The sequence below is a fragment of the Budorcas taxicolor genome, chromosome 18 (assembly GCF_023091745.1).
Source record: "Budorcas taxicolor isolate Tak-1 chromosome 18, Takin1.1, whole genome shotgun sequence".
In the NCBI taxonomy this organism is placed as follows: domain Eukaryota; kingdom Metazoa; phylum Chordata; class Mammalia; order Artiodactyla; family Bovidae; genus Budorcas; species Budorcas taxicolor.
Genome location: NC_068927.1, coordinates 64,541,417 through 64,555,930, shown reverse-complemented (window position 1 = coordinate 64,555,930; position 14,514 = coordinate 64,541,417). Strand labels below are relative to the sequence as shown.

General features: G+C 57.1%; 1 protein-coding gene across 1 annotated transcript; it reads right to left on the bottom strand.

Moving 5' to 3' along the window:
* Window positions 1–2,038: 2,038 nt before the first annotated feature.
* On the bottom strand, window positions 2,039–13,608 carry TNNT1 (troponin T1, slow skeletal type). Its single transcript, XM_052656013.1, has 14 exons — window positions 13,571–13,608; window positions 12,482–12,532; window positions 12,361–12,374; window positions 12,057–12,086; window positions 11,803–11,835; window positions 10,951–10,972; window positions 8,659–8,722; window positions 8,182–8,298; window positions 7,883–7,960; window positions 5,946–6,059; window positions 5,683–5,792; window positions 3,154–3,244; window positions 2,986–3,026; window positions 2,039–2,199 (listed from the first exon to the last, which is right to left on the bottom strand). The coding sequence occupies exons 1-14, from the start codon at window positions 13,591–13,593 to the stop codon at window positions 2,154–2,156; spliced, it is 834 nt and encodes a 277-aa protein (XP_052511973.1). The 5' UTR covers window positions 13,594–13,608; the 3' UTR covers window positions 2,039–2,153.
* Window positions 13,609–14,514: the final 906 nt, after the last annotated feature.

Here is a 14,514-nt window from a genome sequence, read left to right as displayed (position 1 = left end):
GAGAACACGAACCGCAGCTAGAGAAACCCATGCCTCAGTGAAGAGCCAGAACAGCCAAAATAAATACTGATTAATTAATTGTTAAAAAGGGAGAGAATTATATTGAGAAAGGCACCCCGTGGCTGACCAGCTGTGACTTTCAACACACGAACATATACGCCGTGTCCTTAAACTCATGCCAACGGGCTTTGAAATTGACAACCATCTCAAGAATGGCATCTTCCCAAAGGTTATCCGGGGACACAGGCTCGGAAAGAAGCCCTCCCCCTTGCAGTGTCAGGGACCACAGTGCTTATAAAAAATGGATTTTATCCAAAATCTAGAACCAGGTTTCCAGATTTTCCAGACCTGTACCTAAGATCTCTGCTCCTCCCCAATGACTTCAGTGTGCTTCTCTCTCTCCTCTTTCCCACATGGGAGGTTTGTTTCTAAATTACCAGTATTACAGTGGCCCTGCTCCGTCTCCACCACGATGGTTAGATAGAGAGGGAGAGCTTATGTTTGTATTTATATAATGTCAAACCACCCAGAGACACACCCAAGCCCAACAGACAAAGCTGATCTGCCTCCCTAAGACTCTGGGCTTTCATCCGAGGGGAGCCTGGGAGCGTGTTCCAGGCATGGGGACCCTATATGTGGGTGGCCGGAGACTGGGTCGGAGACCGCCAACTGCCTGCCCGTCACTACTGCGTCCTTCCTCAAACACAAGAAGCCTGCTTTTGTTTGGAGCAGCAAAGCACCCAGCTGGCTCCAGAGCCAGAGGAGACCTAGTCATCTTTGCGATCAGGGGTCGAGATAAGATGTAAGTGAGCACGACTAGGGCGGGGTGGGGGCTGTCCAGGAAGGCTTTGGAAAGTGGTTTGATTCGGCCAAGAGGTGCCCGTGTCTTCCTTCTCATCTTCTCCTGCCTTCCTTCTGGGAAGCGGATGGGATGGCGCAGAGCTCCAGAAATCATCTCGGGACCAGTCTGCGACCTCACAGGTAGAAGCCGAGCAGATTCTTTTCCCTTGTAGGTTATTAGTTTGGGGTTGGTTTGTTTGGCTGCATCGTGTGGCTTTCGGGATCATAGTTCCCCAACCAGGGATTGAACCCAAGACCCTGGCAGTGCCAGCCGGGAGTCCTAACTACTGGACTGCCCTACTACAATACACAGAGCAGAGTCCCCTGTGCTCGACAGCAGGTCCTTGTTGGTTATATTTTATATATATATTAATAGTAATGTGATCAGAGGGTTTGTTTTATTTTTAGTCTATTTACAAGGTTGTAATGCCAGAACGCTCTCATCACCCCCAGAAGAAGCACCATTCCTTCTAGCCATTACCCTCCCCGACTCCTTCCTTCTCCTGCGTCTCTGGAGACCACCTCTGCTCCCTGCCTCTGTGGATTTGCCTTCTAGAAATTTCACATCAATGGAATCGCGCAACGTGTGGCCATTTGCGTCCGGCTTCCTTCATTCTGATTTGCAGACTCATCTGCACTGAAGCCTGTGTGAGAGCCTTATTCCTTTTTACAGCTGAATAGAGTTCCCTAGCATCCGTTCACCGCTGGATGGAGGTTTGGGTTGTTTTTGCCTCCTGGGTATCCTGAGCTATGCTGCTGCTGAGATTCCTGTACATGTGTTCGTGAGAATATAGATTTTCTGTTCTCTTGGGGCGGAATTGCACCTACCAATGCAGGAGATGTGGGTTTGATCCCTGGGTCAGGAAGAGCCCCTGGAGAAGGAAATGGCAGCCCACTCCAGTGTTCTCGCCTGGAGAATCCCATGGACAGAGGAGCCTGGCGGGCTACAGTCCACGGGCTACAGTCCACGGGGTCGCAAAGACTCAGACACAACTGAGCAACTAAACAATGACAAATGGTAACACATGGTTAACTCCTTTCCAGAGCAGTTGCACCGTGTTGCATGACTACCAGCTGTGGGTGAGGGGTCAGCCTTACACATGGTCCTCAGGATTGGTGAGAGGACTCTCCAGCCGCTGTGAGCTGGTGGCCTCGCCACGGCCAGCCGGGCGTTCATAATAACACAGGACTCAGCACGTGCTGCAGGGGGAGCATTTATTTCAAGCCCCAGGTGGACGCACAGCCCGGATGGACACACAGGCCAAGGGCTCCCAGGTGCCTCGAGGGGTTCCGGGGGCGCTGTGCCCAGCTCCTCACTTCCAGCGGCCTCCAACGCGGCCCTTCCCGGCCCCCTTCCGGCTGCAGGAGAAGGAGGGGTGTCAGGAAGGAGTGCCTCCCCACCCACCTCTGAGATGGGCCCCGCCCTCCCTGCCAGGGGAAGAGGCCCGCCACTGCCTGCTCTTGTGGGGGTTCGCTGCCTGGGGTGGCACAATTAGCCGTCACCGGCCCATGGACCGGCGGGAGGTGATATCACTGGGCCAGCTCGGGATGTTCACGCGGGCACTGATAAATGGTTATGGATACAGAGCTGGGAGGAGGAAGGGGACAGTGACAGAGAGAGGGCCAGGGAGGCTGGGGGGCGGAGAGAAAGATGGAAACTGAGGCAGAAAGATGGAGAGAGGGAGGGAAGCGGGGCGGGGAGACAGAGCAACAAACAGCAAAAACCACGCTTCTCGACGCCAGACCAGTGACATGTGGGGACCGTCCTGAGCGTCGCAGGGCTCCGAACAGCAGCCCTGAGCTCCACCCAGCGCCTGAGCTCCACCCAGCAGGGGCCAGTAGGACACCCTCCCCAAGCGTGTTCCAGACATCCCCTGATGTCCCCTAGGTGTGTGTAGGGGGAGATCACGCCCCCACCCCGCCCGGAGGACCAGTGATTAAGAGGGACATAGAAAGGGGGATTGAGACCCCAGAGGAGAACTGGAGATGGAGAGAAAAGGACAGGTTATGAGAACGCTCCAGAGAAAGAGGGATGAAGACAGAGCCCCCAGGAGAGGGTGGTCGTGGCTGAAACTCAGAGTCAAGGGCAGCAGGAGAGAGAGAGTCAGAGGGAGGGGTGGGGGGCACAGGCTCGTTCACACTTACAACTTCTGGGCGTGGCTGATGCGGTTGTACAGGACGTTGATCTGAGGAGACCAGAGGAACGTGTTGGCAGAGCTGGAGGGGGAGGCGCCCCCTGCCCCGACCCAACCCCAGCCGAGCCCCCAGCCCCAGCCCCAGCCCTGCCTGGCCTCCAGCAAACACGGGTCTCACCTCATATTTCTGCTGCTTCAGCTTCGCCATCAGGTCAAACTTCTCTGACTCCAGCTGGTGGATCCAGTCCGACAGTTCCTGGGCCTTCTCCCTGGCCGGGCAGAAGGGCTGCTGGGGAAGGGAGCCAGGCCGGGCCCCAGGCCCAGAGGGGCTGACGGAACCCTTTGAGTTTGGCTTTACTGGTGCCATTGTGTTAATAATTCGGGGCCCTTTTGTTAATATGCAAAGCAGATCGCAGCAGGGGGTCTTTAAATCTCTGCCTGCTGCTCCACGTCCCTGTCTCTCTAAGGGACAATGATAGCATGGCTAAGGGCCCCGGTCCTGGAGTCAGAAAGCATAGGTTCAAACACCAGATCCGGAATTCTCTGGCTTGTGACTATGGCCAAGTGACTCCCCTGAGGATCCTGTTTCCCTCTCCAGAAAAATGCAGAAAGAAAATGGTGAAGAAGTTCTGGGTTGTCCCCTCTGTGTCCCTTCTCCCTTTCTTCCTTGGAACTTTTTGCAGTAGGCTCTCTTACTACTCTCCCCAATCTCCCTTGCAGGTAGGGCAGCCAGTGGGATGAAAGGAGGTCACTGAGTGGAGCTTCCAGGTGAGCCTTTGTGGGTCTTGCCTTGCAATTTCTTTCTGCTGCTTGGATGTGCCGGCTGGAGCGCCAGCAGCCACATTGGACCACGAGGTGATTTGGAAGATGGATGTTGGAGTAAAAGTAATGGAGCAGAAAAATAGGGGGCTGAGTCTTTAATTGTTTTGTAGAATTGCCACACCCGCTGTGGACTACAGATTTCCTCTACATAAGGAAACAAACCTCTATGTTTTAGGCTGCTATAGTCGGATCTCAGTTATCAAAGGCTAAGCTTATTCTGAACTGACAAAAAATCTACTGCCTTGAGCCATTAGAGGATGAGAGAACAGGTATAAAGTGCCTGGCACATAGTAAACACTTGATAAGCTAGTTGTTACGACTCTTTTTATTCTTACTAGTATTCTGTGTCTTCTTTTTCCAGTTAATGGTTTTCTTTTGCCAGCTAATGGTTTTCAAATGCTCTCTCTTCTGTGGTGTATTTTATTTTAAATTTTTCTAGACCATCATATGCTCTCTATTGAATAAACAAAACTTAAGTAACTTGACATCCTCCAAAAATATCAGCGGACCCAAACAACGAGCAGACGTGCGGTGTAGGGTGGAGAGCGGAGAAGAAAAGGAACATTCTCGACACACTATTTAGTCCAGGCCCCGCGATGTTTCCTGGGAGGGAGGGGGCTGGAGTCAACTCTGAATATCTATCTCCAACTCTGAGCGCAGGGGTTTGAAATCAGCGTCCTGGGAGCATTTACACCATGGAAATGAGCAGACGCTGAGATGTGGACTTTTAGCCTCTGGAGACCCACTTGGGAAGCATTTACCATCATAGTGAAAGTGAAGTCGCTCAGTCATATCCGACCCTTCGCGACCCCATGGACTGTAGCCTACCAGGCTCCTCTGTCCATGGGATTTTCCAGGCAATAGTACTGGAGTGGATTGCCATTTCCTTCTCCAGGGGATCTTCCCAACCCAGGGATCAAACCCAGGTCTCCTGCACTGTAGACAGACGCTTTACTGTCTGAGCCACCATGCCTCTTCGTAAATACGGGATGAAGAACAGACTACCATCCCAGACTTCCTGGGGTCCAATCCCCACTCTTGTGCCTGCAAGCTGTGCAACCCTGGAGAGGTTCTTTAACCCCTCTGTGCCCTTTTCTGTTTGTTGGTTGCTTTAATGTTCTGGTTTGTTATCTCCAGCCTGAGGGGATAATAGTATAATGGTATCTACCTCGCGGAGCTGCAAGCCCTCCACACAGGGCTACTGCTCGCTGACATTGCTCTGCTCTGTGATGTAGACTGTTATCACAGCCTCCTTTTACCAGTGAGGAAAGCAAGGCTCAGCGGAGGTCAGCAACTGCCTGAGATCACATAGCTTAAGTGGCGGAGCCGGCGCTGACCCCGGGCAAGCAGTCTCCGGTATTGAGCTCCAAGTCCCCTCGTTTCGCCGCCTCTGGGGTGGCAGGTGTTTCTGACTTTAAGGGGCGTGCCTGGGCGCTTCAGACACAGAGGAGGCCCCCCAGGGAAAACCCTCCCTGGCCTTCCCTCTGAGGGCTTATCCTGAGAGGCAGGCTGTGCCCCGAGTGAGCTGTGAAGGGAGAGACGGAGCTCCCATCTGGAAAGGTTTGCCTGGGAAGTTGTTGCCAGTGTGTCTGGCTTTAATTCAGGCAGAAGATGGAGCCCATTTGGAATTCCCAAGGGACACCATCAAAACAACATTATCGCCTCAGTTTTGGTCAGCCCTGTGGTCTGGTTTCCTATCATCTCCCAGATTCTACAGGTCTTGGCACCAAAAACATAGGTCCTACATCAGTGACACTCCACAGGGGAACGGCCCAGAGAGGGGGAGACACCTGCACAGCGACACAGCGCCGGGGCCTCTGCCCACTCAGACCTGGGCCAGGGGCCGCCCATCTGCCTGTCTGCCACCCGGGCCCCTCCCGCCTACCGGAGCTGCTCTTCTCCCATGTGGTCGATGTTCAGAGGCTTTTTACGCTCAGACAGGATACGCACTTTCATCTCCCGCCCCGTCTGGCGCTTCCCTCGCTTCTGTTCTGCCTGAGGGTGGGAAGGGGGCACCATGAGGTGGGGGGTGGCTCCCCAGCCCCTCCTCCCTCAGACCCAGGGGTCCAGGCCCCCAGCCTCTCCTCCTCAGACCCCAGCTGCCTCCCCCGGGACCCCAGACCTCAGGCCCCAGCAGGCTGAACTCACCTTGACCAGGTAACCCCCAAAATGGGCACCCATGTTGGACAGAACCTTCTTCTTCTTGGCGTCGTCCTCGGCCCGCTTCTTGGCCTCTTCCTCTTCCTTCCGCATCTTCTCCTCCTGTGGAAAGAATGGGGTTCATCCCTGGGCCTCCCCCACCCTGCTGGACTGAGAGGGGAGGGCGCCTGAGGGGGCATCAGGGAGGCCGATTCTGCACTGAGTGAATCAGGGGTCGATCAGACTCAAGCATGAGAAAGTGAGTGTTAGTCACTTCAGTCATGTCCGACTCTCTGCAGCCCCGTGAACTGTAGCCCTCCAGGCTCCTCTGTCCATAGGATTCTCCAGGCAAGAACACTAGATGGGTTGCCATTCTCTTCTCCAGGGGATGTTCCCAACCCAGGGATCAAACCACGGCCTCCTGCATTGTAGGTAGATTCTTTACCATCTGAGCCACCAGGGAAGCTCACGAGAGACAAGGTCAATATCAGAACAGACAAGGATGCAAACACTTCCTCCTGCCCCTTCCAGGCCTGGGTGTGTGACCACCGGCCAGTCCTTCATCTTCTCCGAGCCTTAATATGCTGCCCCCGCCTCCAGGAAAACTTAACCTGGCGGGGTCGGCGGTGGGGGTGGGGGTGGGGATATGCTTGCTTTTCTCTGCATGCTCCAGCCTGCAATGGCCAGCGGTGATCTTGTTGTGTGACCTACGTGTAGGTACCTGCCCTCTCTGAGACTCACTCTCCTTTAGTCTCATGAGAGAACAACTGTCCTCAGGGAGGCAAAGAGGGTAACTGGTCATGGGAGTCGGGGAGGGGGCAGAGTCAAGAGGCTCTTGACCTTGAGCCTGAGGAAGGGGCTCCAGAATGCCTTCACTGAGGCGTGACCACATCCGGAAAGTCTGCGTTGTACGTTCCAGAATTGGAGGCTCACCCCGACCAAACCCCTTCCCCACTGGAGGGACAGGCAAGGTGTGGGGCTTGCCCATAATTCCCCACCTGAATGAGCTTCCTCTCACTGCTATAATCTGCAAACGTAGTGGCTTAAAGCAATGTCAGTTTATCACCTTGTATTTCTGCAGGTCAGTCTGCAGTGGGTCTCGGGGGATAAGCCACGGGGCACACAGCCTCCTTCTAGGGCCATGAGGGGAGGGTCACTCCCTTGCCTTTTCCAGCTTCTCGGGGCTGCCTGCATCCCTTGGCTTGGGTCCCCTTCCTCCGGAAGACCAGTGCTTTGTCTACCACAGCATCCAATTCCTGGTCTTTAAAAGTGGTTTGAGGGACTTCCCTGGTGGTCCAGTGGCTAAGAATCTGCGTTTCCTCTGCAGGAGGCACGGGTTTGAACCCTGGAACTAAGATCCCACATGCCTCGAGGTGCAGCCAGAAAAAAAAAAAAGAATTGAGTGAGTCTTTCCTGACTTCAAGTCAGGTCATGTTTCCAAGGCTTAAAGCAATGGGAGCGTTGTACTCACTCTGTCCCAACCCGCCAGTGATTCATTCCACAATGGCAGGTAAACAACCTGAAAACATCCTAGGATTTGTGCCAGAGAGAAAGAGGAGTTTAAGCCAAACTTGCTACTGGACCTTGGTCACTCCTGCCTAAGGCTGACGGGAGTCAGGATTTTCAAGGCTCAGACCAGGAACATACCAGGCACCCTCCTGGACACACTGTGCACACAAATATAGGCCAAAGGATGGAAAGAGAAAACCTGGGTCTTTGTGATAGTATTTAAGTCCCTTGATTCAGCCATGCCTGAAGCAGCCCCTGCCTTAGGCAATTTAGTTATATGAGCCAATGAAATTCTCTTTCCGCTAAATTCAGTTGTGGTTGGGGTTTCCCTCCCTTTCAACAGCAAGATCCATGGATAATACGCATGCGGACTTTCTTGGGGTCACAGAGAAAATCACGAATGGAAAACGGCTCCCAGGAGGAGAGCAGGCACCCACCGCCAGCTTGGCCTGGCGCTCTCGCTCTTTCTCTGTTCTGAAGCGCTGTTGTTCGGCTCTCTCCGCCCGGCGCCGCTCCTGAAGGAGGCAGAGGGGCTGAGGGGGTGCAGGGACCACCACGCACCCCCTTATCCCTTCCCAGGTCAGGTCAGGAGTGGAGACGAGCATCAGCTTGGGCGCGATCCGGAAAGTTTCAGCCTTGGGTCTGCACTGGACGGCGACCGTGCTCCGTATCTCCCAGGACCAAGAGGCGGGGAGGCAAGCGGCGACCTGGGGGAAGCCCACCGCCCTCCACTCACGATGCGCTCTTTGAGCGCCACCAGCTCCTCTTCCTCTTTCTTCCGCTGCTCAAAGTGGACGTCGATGAGCGTCTGCAGCTCCAGCAGGTCCTTTTCCATGCGCTTCCGGTGGATGTCCTGGGGGACGAGGGGCGGGAGCCTGGTCATCCCCAGGTGATACCCCGAGAAGGCGCCAGCCCCGCAGCACCTCTGAGAAGCGTCAGGAGGGGGACCCCTGGACCGCAAGAGTTGGCGGGATTGACCGGGGGACAGGCGGCTGCCGTGCGCTCGATGTCCAGCAGATGGCAGCGAACAGCCTGCTCTGACGCTAGGGGGCCGTGAGGACGCAATTCCAGGAGAGTAGAAAAGCAAGCAAAAAAAAGGAAAAAGACCAAAAAAAAAAAAAAAAGAAGAAGAAGAAGAAGGGAGGGGCGCCGCTTCCTAATTCGCGCCCTACAGGCTAGCAGCCCCGCCCGGGATGGGGCGTCTGTTACTTACATCGAAGTCCACACGCTCCCCTTCTGGGATCTTTGGCGGGATCAGAGGAGGTACCACGGGCCGGCTGCGTGGACAGAAGAGAAACGCTGAGTGCCCTGACCTTCCCGCGGGGCAGCATCAGCCTCACGTGGGTCCTGAGCGCCTGCCGTGCTCCCCGTCCCAATCGGACAGGCTGCAGTGGGATGCACGCCCTGGTTCCACAGACTCGGTGGAACCAAAGAATGTAAAATGTTTCACTAAGGACGTTTATATGGCTTAGTGTCCCAACGATGCGATTTCGGATACAACGCGTTGAGTAAAATATGCTATTGGGATTCGTTTTACCCATTTTACTTTTTCAAATGCAGCTAGCCAAAAAATAATAATTCAGTTGCATACGTGGCTTGCGTTGTATTCGTATTGGGTGGTGCTGCTATGAGGGGGCTGCCCTTGATTTCCAGCCCTGAGGTCCTCCTGGTTCTTAGAATTTTCTTTATTAATTTATTTATTTTTAAGCTGCATGGTGCAGCATGTGGGTCAGTTCCCTGACCAAGATTTGAACCCATGCCCCCTGCACTGGGAGGGCAGAATCTTAACCCTCAGACCACCAGGGAAATGCCCTCTTCTTTGGTTTCTAAGACAGTACCTCCTCCTGACTTGCTTCTTTTCTCTGCCTGTCCCATCTCTGTCTCCTTGTCCCCTGGTGGGAGTTTTGCTCTTCGATTCATTCGATTCATTCATAGGTCAGTCATTCATTCCCGTGACTTCAGTTGCCGTCATTTACTGAGGATTCGCCTCTGTCTCCAGTACAGACTCTTTCTCAAACCTCAGACACCAGTGAACAGATGTCTCCTGAACATTTCCCGTCTTTGCACAAACTCTGCCCTAACTGAGCTCACCAACCTGGGGTTCTCGGAGCTTCCCTGGACGTCCAGTGCTTAAGCCCCTCTGCTCCCCCTGCAGGAGCTGGGGGCTCCATCTCTGGTCTCAGAGTTAAGAGCCCACATGCCACGCGCCATGGCGAAACAACACCGAGCCCTGGGGCTCTCTCGGGGGGTGGTCCCTTTCTACCCTAAGCCCTCTGCCCCAGCTTAGGCCTCACCTCGTGCCACAGTTCCCTGGCCATGCCATGGACCCCAATGCCCCCGGACATTTGCACATGCTGTTTGCCCTGCCTGCAATACCCTTCCCTTGAGACACCACCCCGCACCCACCCCTGGGAACTTCCCTGCTCAAACAAGGCTTCCTGATGCTGGAGCACACCTGCGCTTTGCTGTGCGCCTGGCTCTCACTCAGATCTGACCCTCTGCCTCCTCTGCCCAAAACCCTCCGTTGGCTCCCCGGTGCCCTGGCCTCCACGGCCCCATCCCTCTGTAGCCACAGTGAAATTCATGCACTGTCCGCAGAGGCCCCAAGCATTTCTGCTTCTTATGCTCAGATTGCTGCCTCCTTGCCTCTCTATGCTTTGGGTTTGTTTTGTTTTGTTTTGTTTTTCAGTTTTTAGCTGCACTACACAGTACGTGGGATCTTAATTCCCCAAGCAGATCAAACCCATACGCCCTGCGCTGGGAGCGTAGTCTTAAAACCACAGGACTGCCAGGGAAGTCCTGGATTGCCAAGCTTTGGTCCCAGAACGACACCCCCCAGGGCGCCTCTCTCCCCTCCTCGAGCTCTCATGGCCCCACTGGTCTCCTAGTTTGGATCCTCCTGTGTCTGTATCTCTCCCCTGAAACACAGGACCTTGCACACACCACTCGCTTCCTCACTTCCCTTATACCTCCTTCAGCTAGCAAACTCCTTGTCTCTCAGGCATCACCTCTCCTAGGAAGCCTTCTTTGATTGCCTAGAACACAGACAGTCCCCTCCTCTGTGCTACCATGGGCTTCCCCGGGTGGCTCAGGGATAAAGGATCCACCTGCCAATGCAGGAGATATAGGAGATGAGAGTTCGATCCCTGGATCTGGAAGATCCCCTGGAGGAGGGCATGGCAACCCACTCCAGTGTTCTTGCCTGGAGAATCCCATGGACAATGGAGCCTGGTGGGCTACAGTCCACAGGGTCGCAAAGAACAATCAAACAACTATGCTACAGTCGCTGGATCTGGGTCTATTTCACCAACGGGGCAGGCAGAGTCTGCCTCTGGCCAAACACCAAAGTGGAAAGTTCCACAGAAATGTTTGCAGAAATCACTGTCCTTTCCTGTGCTTCTGTTTCCCCACTCTCCTTCTCTGCCTCTCTTGCACCCTGTCTCTGGAGGTGGGGAATATATTTAAGGGGGTGTGATGGGAACCCGCACCCTTCCTAGGATCTCACCTTGGTTTGGGGCGCTCCTCTTCTGGTGAGGGGGATACAAAGAGATAATTAGCAAGAGTTCGTGAGTGGGTGGGCATGACATATCCACAGGAGGGACCCGCCCCTTCCCAAGCCGTGGTTCCCACAAGCCCAGTTCCCTTCTCCTGCAGCTCCGGGGGAGGGGTTGGGGGGGGTAAAAAAGGATAAGGGAAATGGGGTGGCCTTTAGGAGGGAGAGGGTCACACGCATCATATATACATTCAGAACTGGTGTGGGGGAATCTCCCTCCCCCATCGCTGGGAACCCAGGTGTCCAAACCTCCAGACCATAAGGAAACCAAAAAAAAAAAAGAACAGACAACCGCCGCCCCAGCCCCTCGTCCTACACACCCACAGCTCCTACCCTCCTCCATCAAGACCTAGCAGTGCAGGGAGGCCCCACGCCCTCTCTTCGCTCGGTGACCCGGGAGTTGTGTCCTCGGCCCCCTCCCTGCAGGAATCCAGACCCCACCACCACCGCTAGCCCCTACAGCAACCCAGGCCCCAAGCTTTGAATGTATATGAAGGAGAAAAGTAAGGGACAGGCGAAGACGAGAGGGAGGGAGGGGTGCCTCTCCGCAAACACCCAACCCTTCTGTGCGTGTCCCTCCAGTCTGGGGAAGAAGGCTTGGGTGTCGGTCCCTTTAAGACGGAAGGGAACGGGTTAAAGCCTCCGCGAGGCTGGTTCCCTTCGCGGCCAGCAGAGGGCGCGAGCGCGCTCCGGGCTTAAAGGGCCGGGCCGGGCGCGGGTTGCGGGGCGCGGAGCGGGTCCTCGCAGAGTTAGGGGCCCCGAGGCCCCGGGATCGCTCTCCGGAAGCGAAGCAGCCGCGGTTACCTCGCTCTGCCGCCGGCTCCGGCTCCTCGGGGGCTGGGAGGGGGCGCAGGAGAAGCGAGGGGTTGAGGGCCCGGGGAGAGGAGCGACCGCGCGCGGGCGCGGGGGGCGGGGAGGGGAGAGAGGGGAGAGGCTGTTAGAGGAGCTGAGGCTGAGCCCGCCCGGCCGCCCGCGCCCGGGCCGAGCGTCCCCGCCCCCGCCCCGGCCCCGGCCCCGGCCCTGCGTCCGGCTCCGACCTGCGGAGTGCGGCGCCTCACCTTCCTCCTCCTCCTCGGCGGCCTCCTCTTCTGCAAGGGGTAGGGCACAGAGGGCGCGGCGTTAGGGGTCCCGGGGACGCGTGGGGGCCGCCAGATGGGGGCACAGGGAGAACCGGGATCGGGTCGAGTCCGATCCGAGACCGACAGGGGGGCCCCTCGGGGCCTCCGCGGCAAATGGACCCGAGAGCGCTTCCCACGCACAGGCTGTGCGAACCAGGAGCGCGGGCCTCGGGCGGAGTGGGCTAAGATGCTGCAAGGCACCCCCAACCCCACCCCCGCCAAGGCTAGCCCGCGCCCCACTCACCTTCAGGCTGCTCCCTGAGGACCCGGGGGAAGGAAAGAGGGAGGGAGGGAATTAGGAGCCTTGGAGGCGGGAGGGGCCTCCGCCGCTCCAGGCCCCCAGCCCTCCCGCCGGCATCACTCACTCTTCATATTCCTGCTCTTCGGCGTCCGACATCCTGGGGTCCTGGTGTGACCTACGGACAGCAGAGAACAGGCCGAATGGGGTGCGGTCCAGAAGGGCTGGGGGCTGGGGGGCTGGACCCCAGGGCCTGAGGGGGGAGGGGCCGGGGGCCTGGACCCCCGGGTCTGAGGAGGAGGGGTCGGGGCCTGGACCCCCGGGTCTGAGGGGGGAGGGGGTGGGGGCCTGGACTCCTGGGTCTGAGGAGGAGGGGCCGGGGGCCTGGACCCCCGGGTCTGAAGGGGGAGGGACCGGGGACCTGGACCCCCGGGTCTGAGGGGGAAGGGGCTGGGGGCCTGGACTCCTGGGTCTGAGGAGGAGGGGCCGGGGGCCTGGACCTTGGCTCTGGGGAGGAGGGGCCGGGGACCTGGACCCCCGGGTCTGAAGGGGGAGGGACCGGGGACCTGGACTCCTGGGTCTGAGGAGGAGGGGCCGGGGGCCTGGACCCCCGGGTCTGAAGGCGGAGGGACCGGGGACCTGGACCCCCGGGTCTGAGGGGGAAGGGGCTGGGGGCCTGGACTCCTGGGTCGGAGGAGGAGGGGCCGGGGGCCTGGACCTTGGCTCTGGGGAGGAGGGGCCGGGGACCTGGACCCTGGCTTTGGGGAGGAGGGGCCGGGGACCTGGACTCCTGGGTCTGAGGAGGAGGGGCCGGGGGCCTGGACCCCCGGGTCTGAGGGAGGAGGGGTTGGCCCCCCCACCTCCTCAAACTACTGATCCGGTGATCCGGGCACTGAGGGTAAGGTGGGGCCGAGCCCGGGCTGCAGCCCCGCCCCTCTCCACAGCTGTCCCCTTTTGTCTTATGACAAGTCCGTGGGAACCTGATCTGGGTCTGGATTAGGAGAAGGTATTTGGGAAGGGACAGTGGCCTGAAGACAATAGCTGCCCCGCCCCCAGGGTCTATTTTGGGGGGATGTCACATCGGGTGACACAGAGGACATCTCCTGAGAAGCATCCGAGGGCGGGGCGGGAGCGGGGGTTCTGGGAGAATTAATCACCCCCCGCTGTCCTCTCCCACTCCCAGGGCCCCCTCCCCTTTGGCGGCTTATCTGCCCACCTGTCACCTCCTTTCACCTTCATCCACTGCCACGGAGGGGACAATGACACACAAGAGCAGCTTCTGTCCCCAGGCCTCATCCTGACCCCTAAATACTAACACCCCCATCTCTGAAATCCCCAAAGTGCCCAGGTGAGACCTCCCCAAACCCCAATACACACAGATCCTGACGAATTCTGAAAACCAGCAAGTCCTTTTATCTCCAGATTCTGAGACCCCTCCCCCCAACTGTGGATCCTGCAGGTTGTGAGCCCAGACACTCTAAAATCTTGATCCCTTAGGTCTTGACCTAAATTCTGAAACCTCAAGATTATGAGACCCCAAAAATCTGTACACCCAAATTCAGAGGCCTGATTGCTGCTACCCCCAATATGACACTACAGATTATATTACCTCCAGCCATGAGGCCTCAGATTCTGTGACTTTAAGTCCTAAATCCACAGACACCGACCCCCAGTCCTGACACTCAGACTGTCTGCCGTCCAAGCTCAGGGACTCTCAATTTCTGAGATTCCCTCAGACTCAGAGTTCCAAGGCCCTAAGGTGTTCTATTCTGGGATACCCAAACACGGGCACCCCTAGATTCTGTAACCCCCAAATCCTCATACATTCCCCCATCCATCCCCAGTCCCGGGAGCCTGGCCCCCTCACATTCCCAGATCTGCCTCCATACCTCTCCTCCTCACCTCTCATGTCTCCCATCCCTCTGCCCCCTCCCCCGAGGACACCCCTGGAGATCGCGGGGCCCTGTTACCTGAGTCTGGGTCAGCAGAGGTGTGAGAGAGTGGTGGGGAGAAATCTTGCTGTGCAGGCTGAAGCACCCCGGTTTATAGCCAGAGGTTGAGCCCCGCCCCAGGGAGGGGGAAGGGGGAGAGGATTCCTTTCCTCAAAGTCTCAGCCCAGCTCTGAGGTGGCCCTGCCCGCCCCCACCCCCACCCCCCCGC

Coding starts and splice junctions, on each gene's coding strand:
- TNNT1 (XM_052656013.1), bottom strand. CDS start 13,593: ATGAAGGTGAAAGGAGGTGACAG. Junction 10,973..11,802: donor GGAGCCGGCGGCAGAGCGAG/GTAACCGCGGCT, acceptor CCCCCTCACCAG/AAGAGGAGCGCCCCAAACCA. Junction 3,245..5,682: donor ATGGGAGAAGAGCAGCTCCG/GTAGGCGGGAGG, acceptor CTGCCCGGCCAG/GGAGAAGGCCCAGGAACTGT.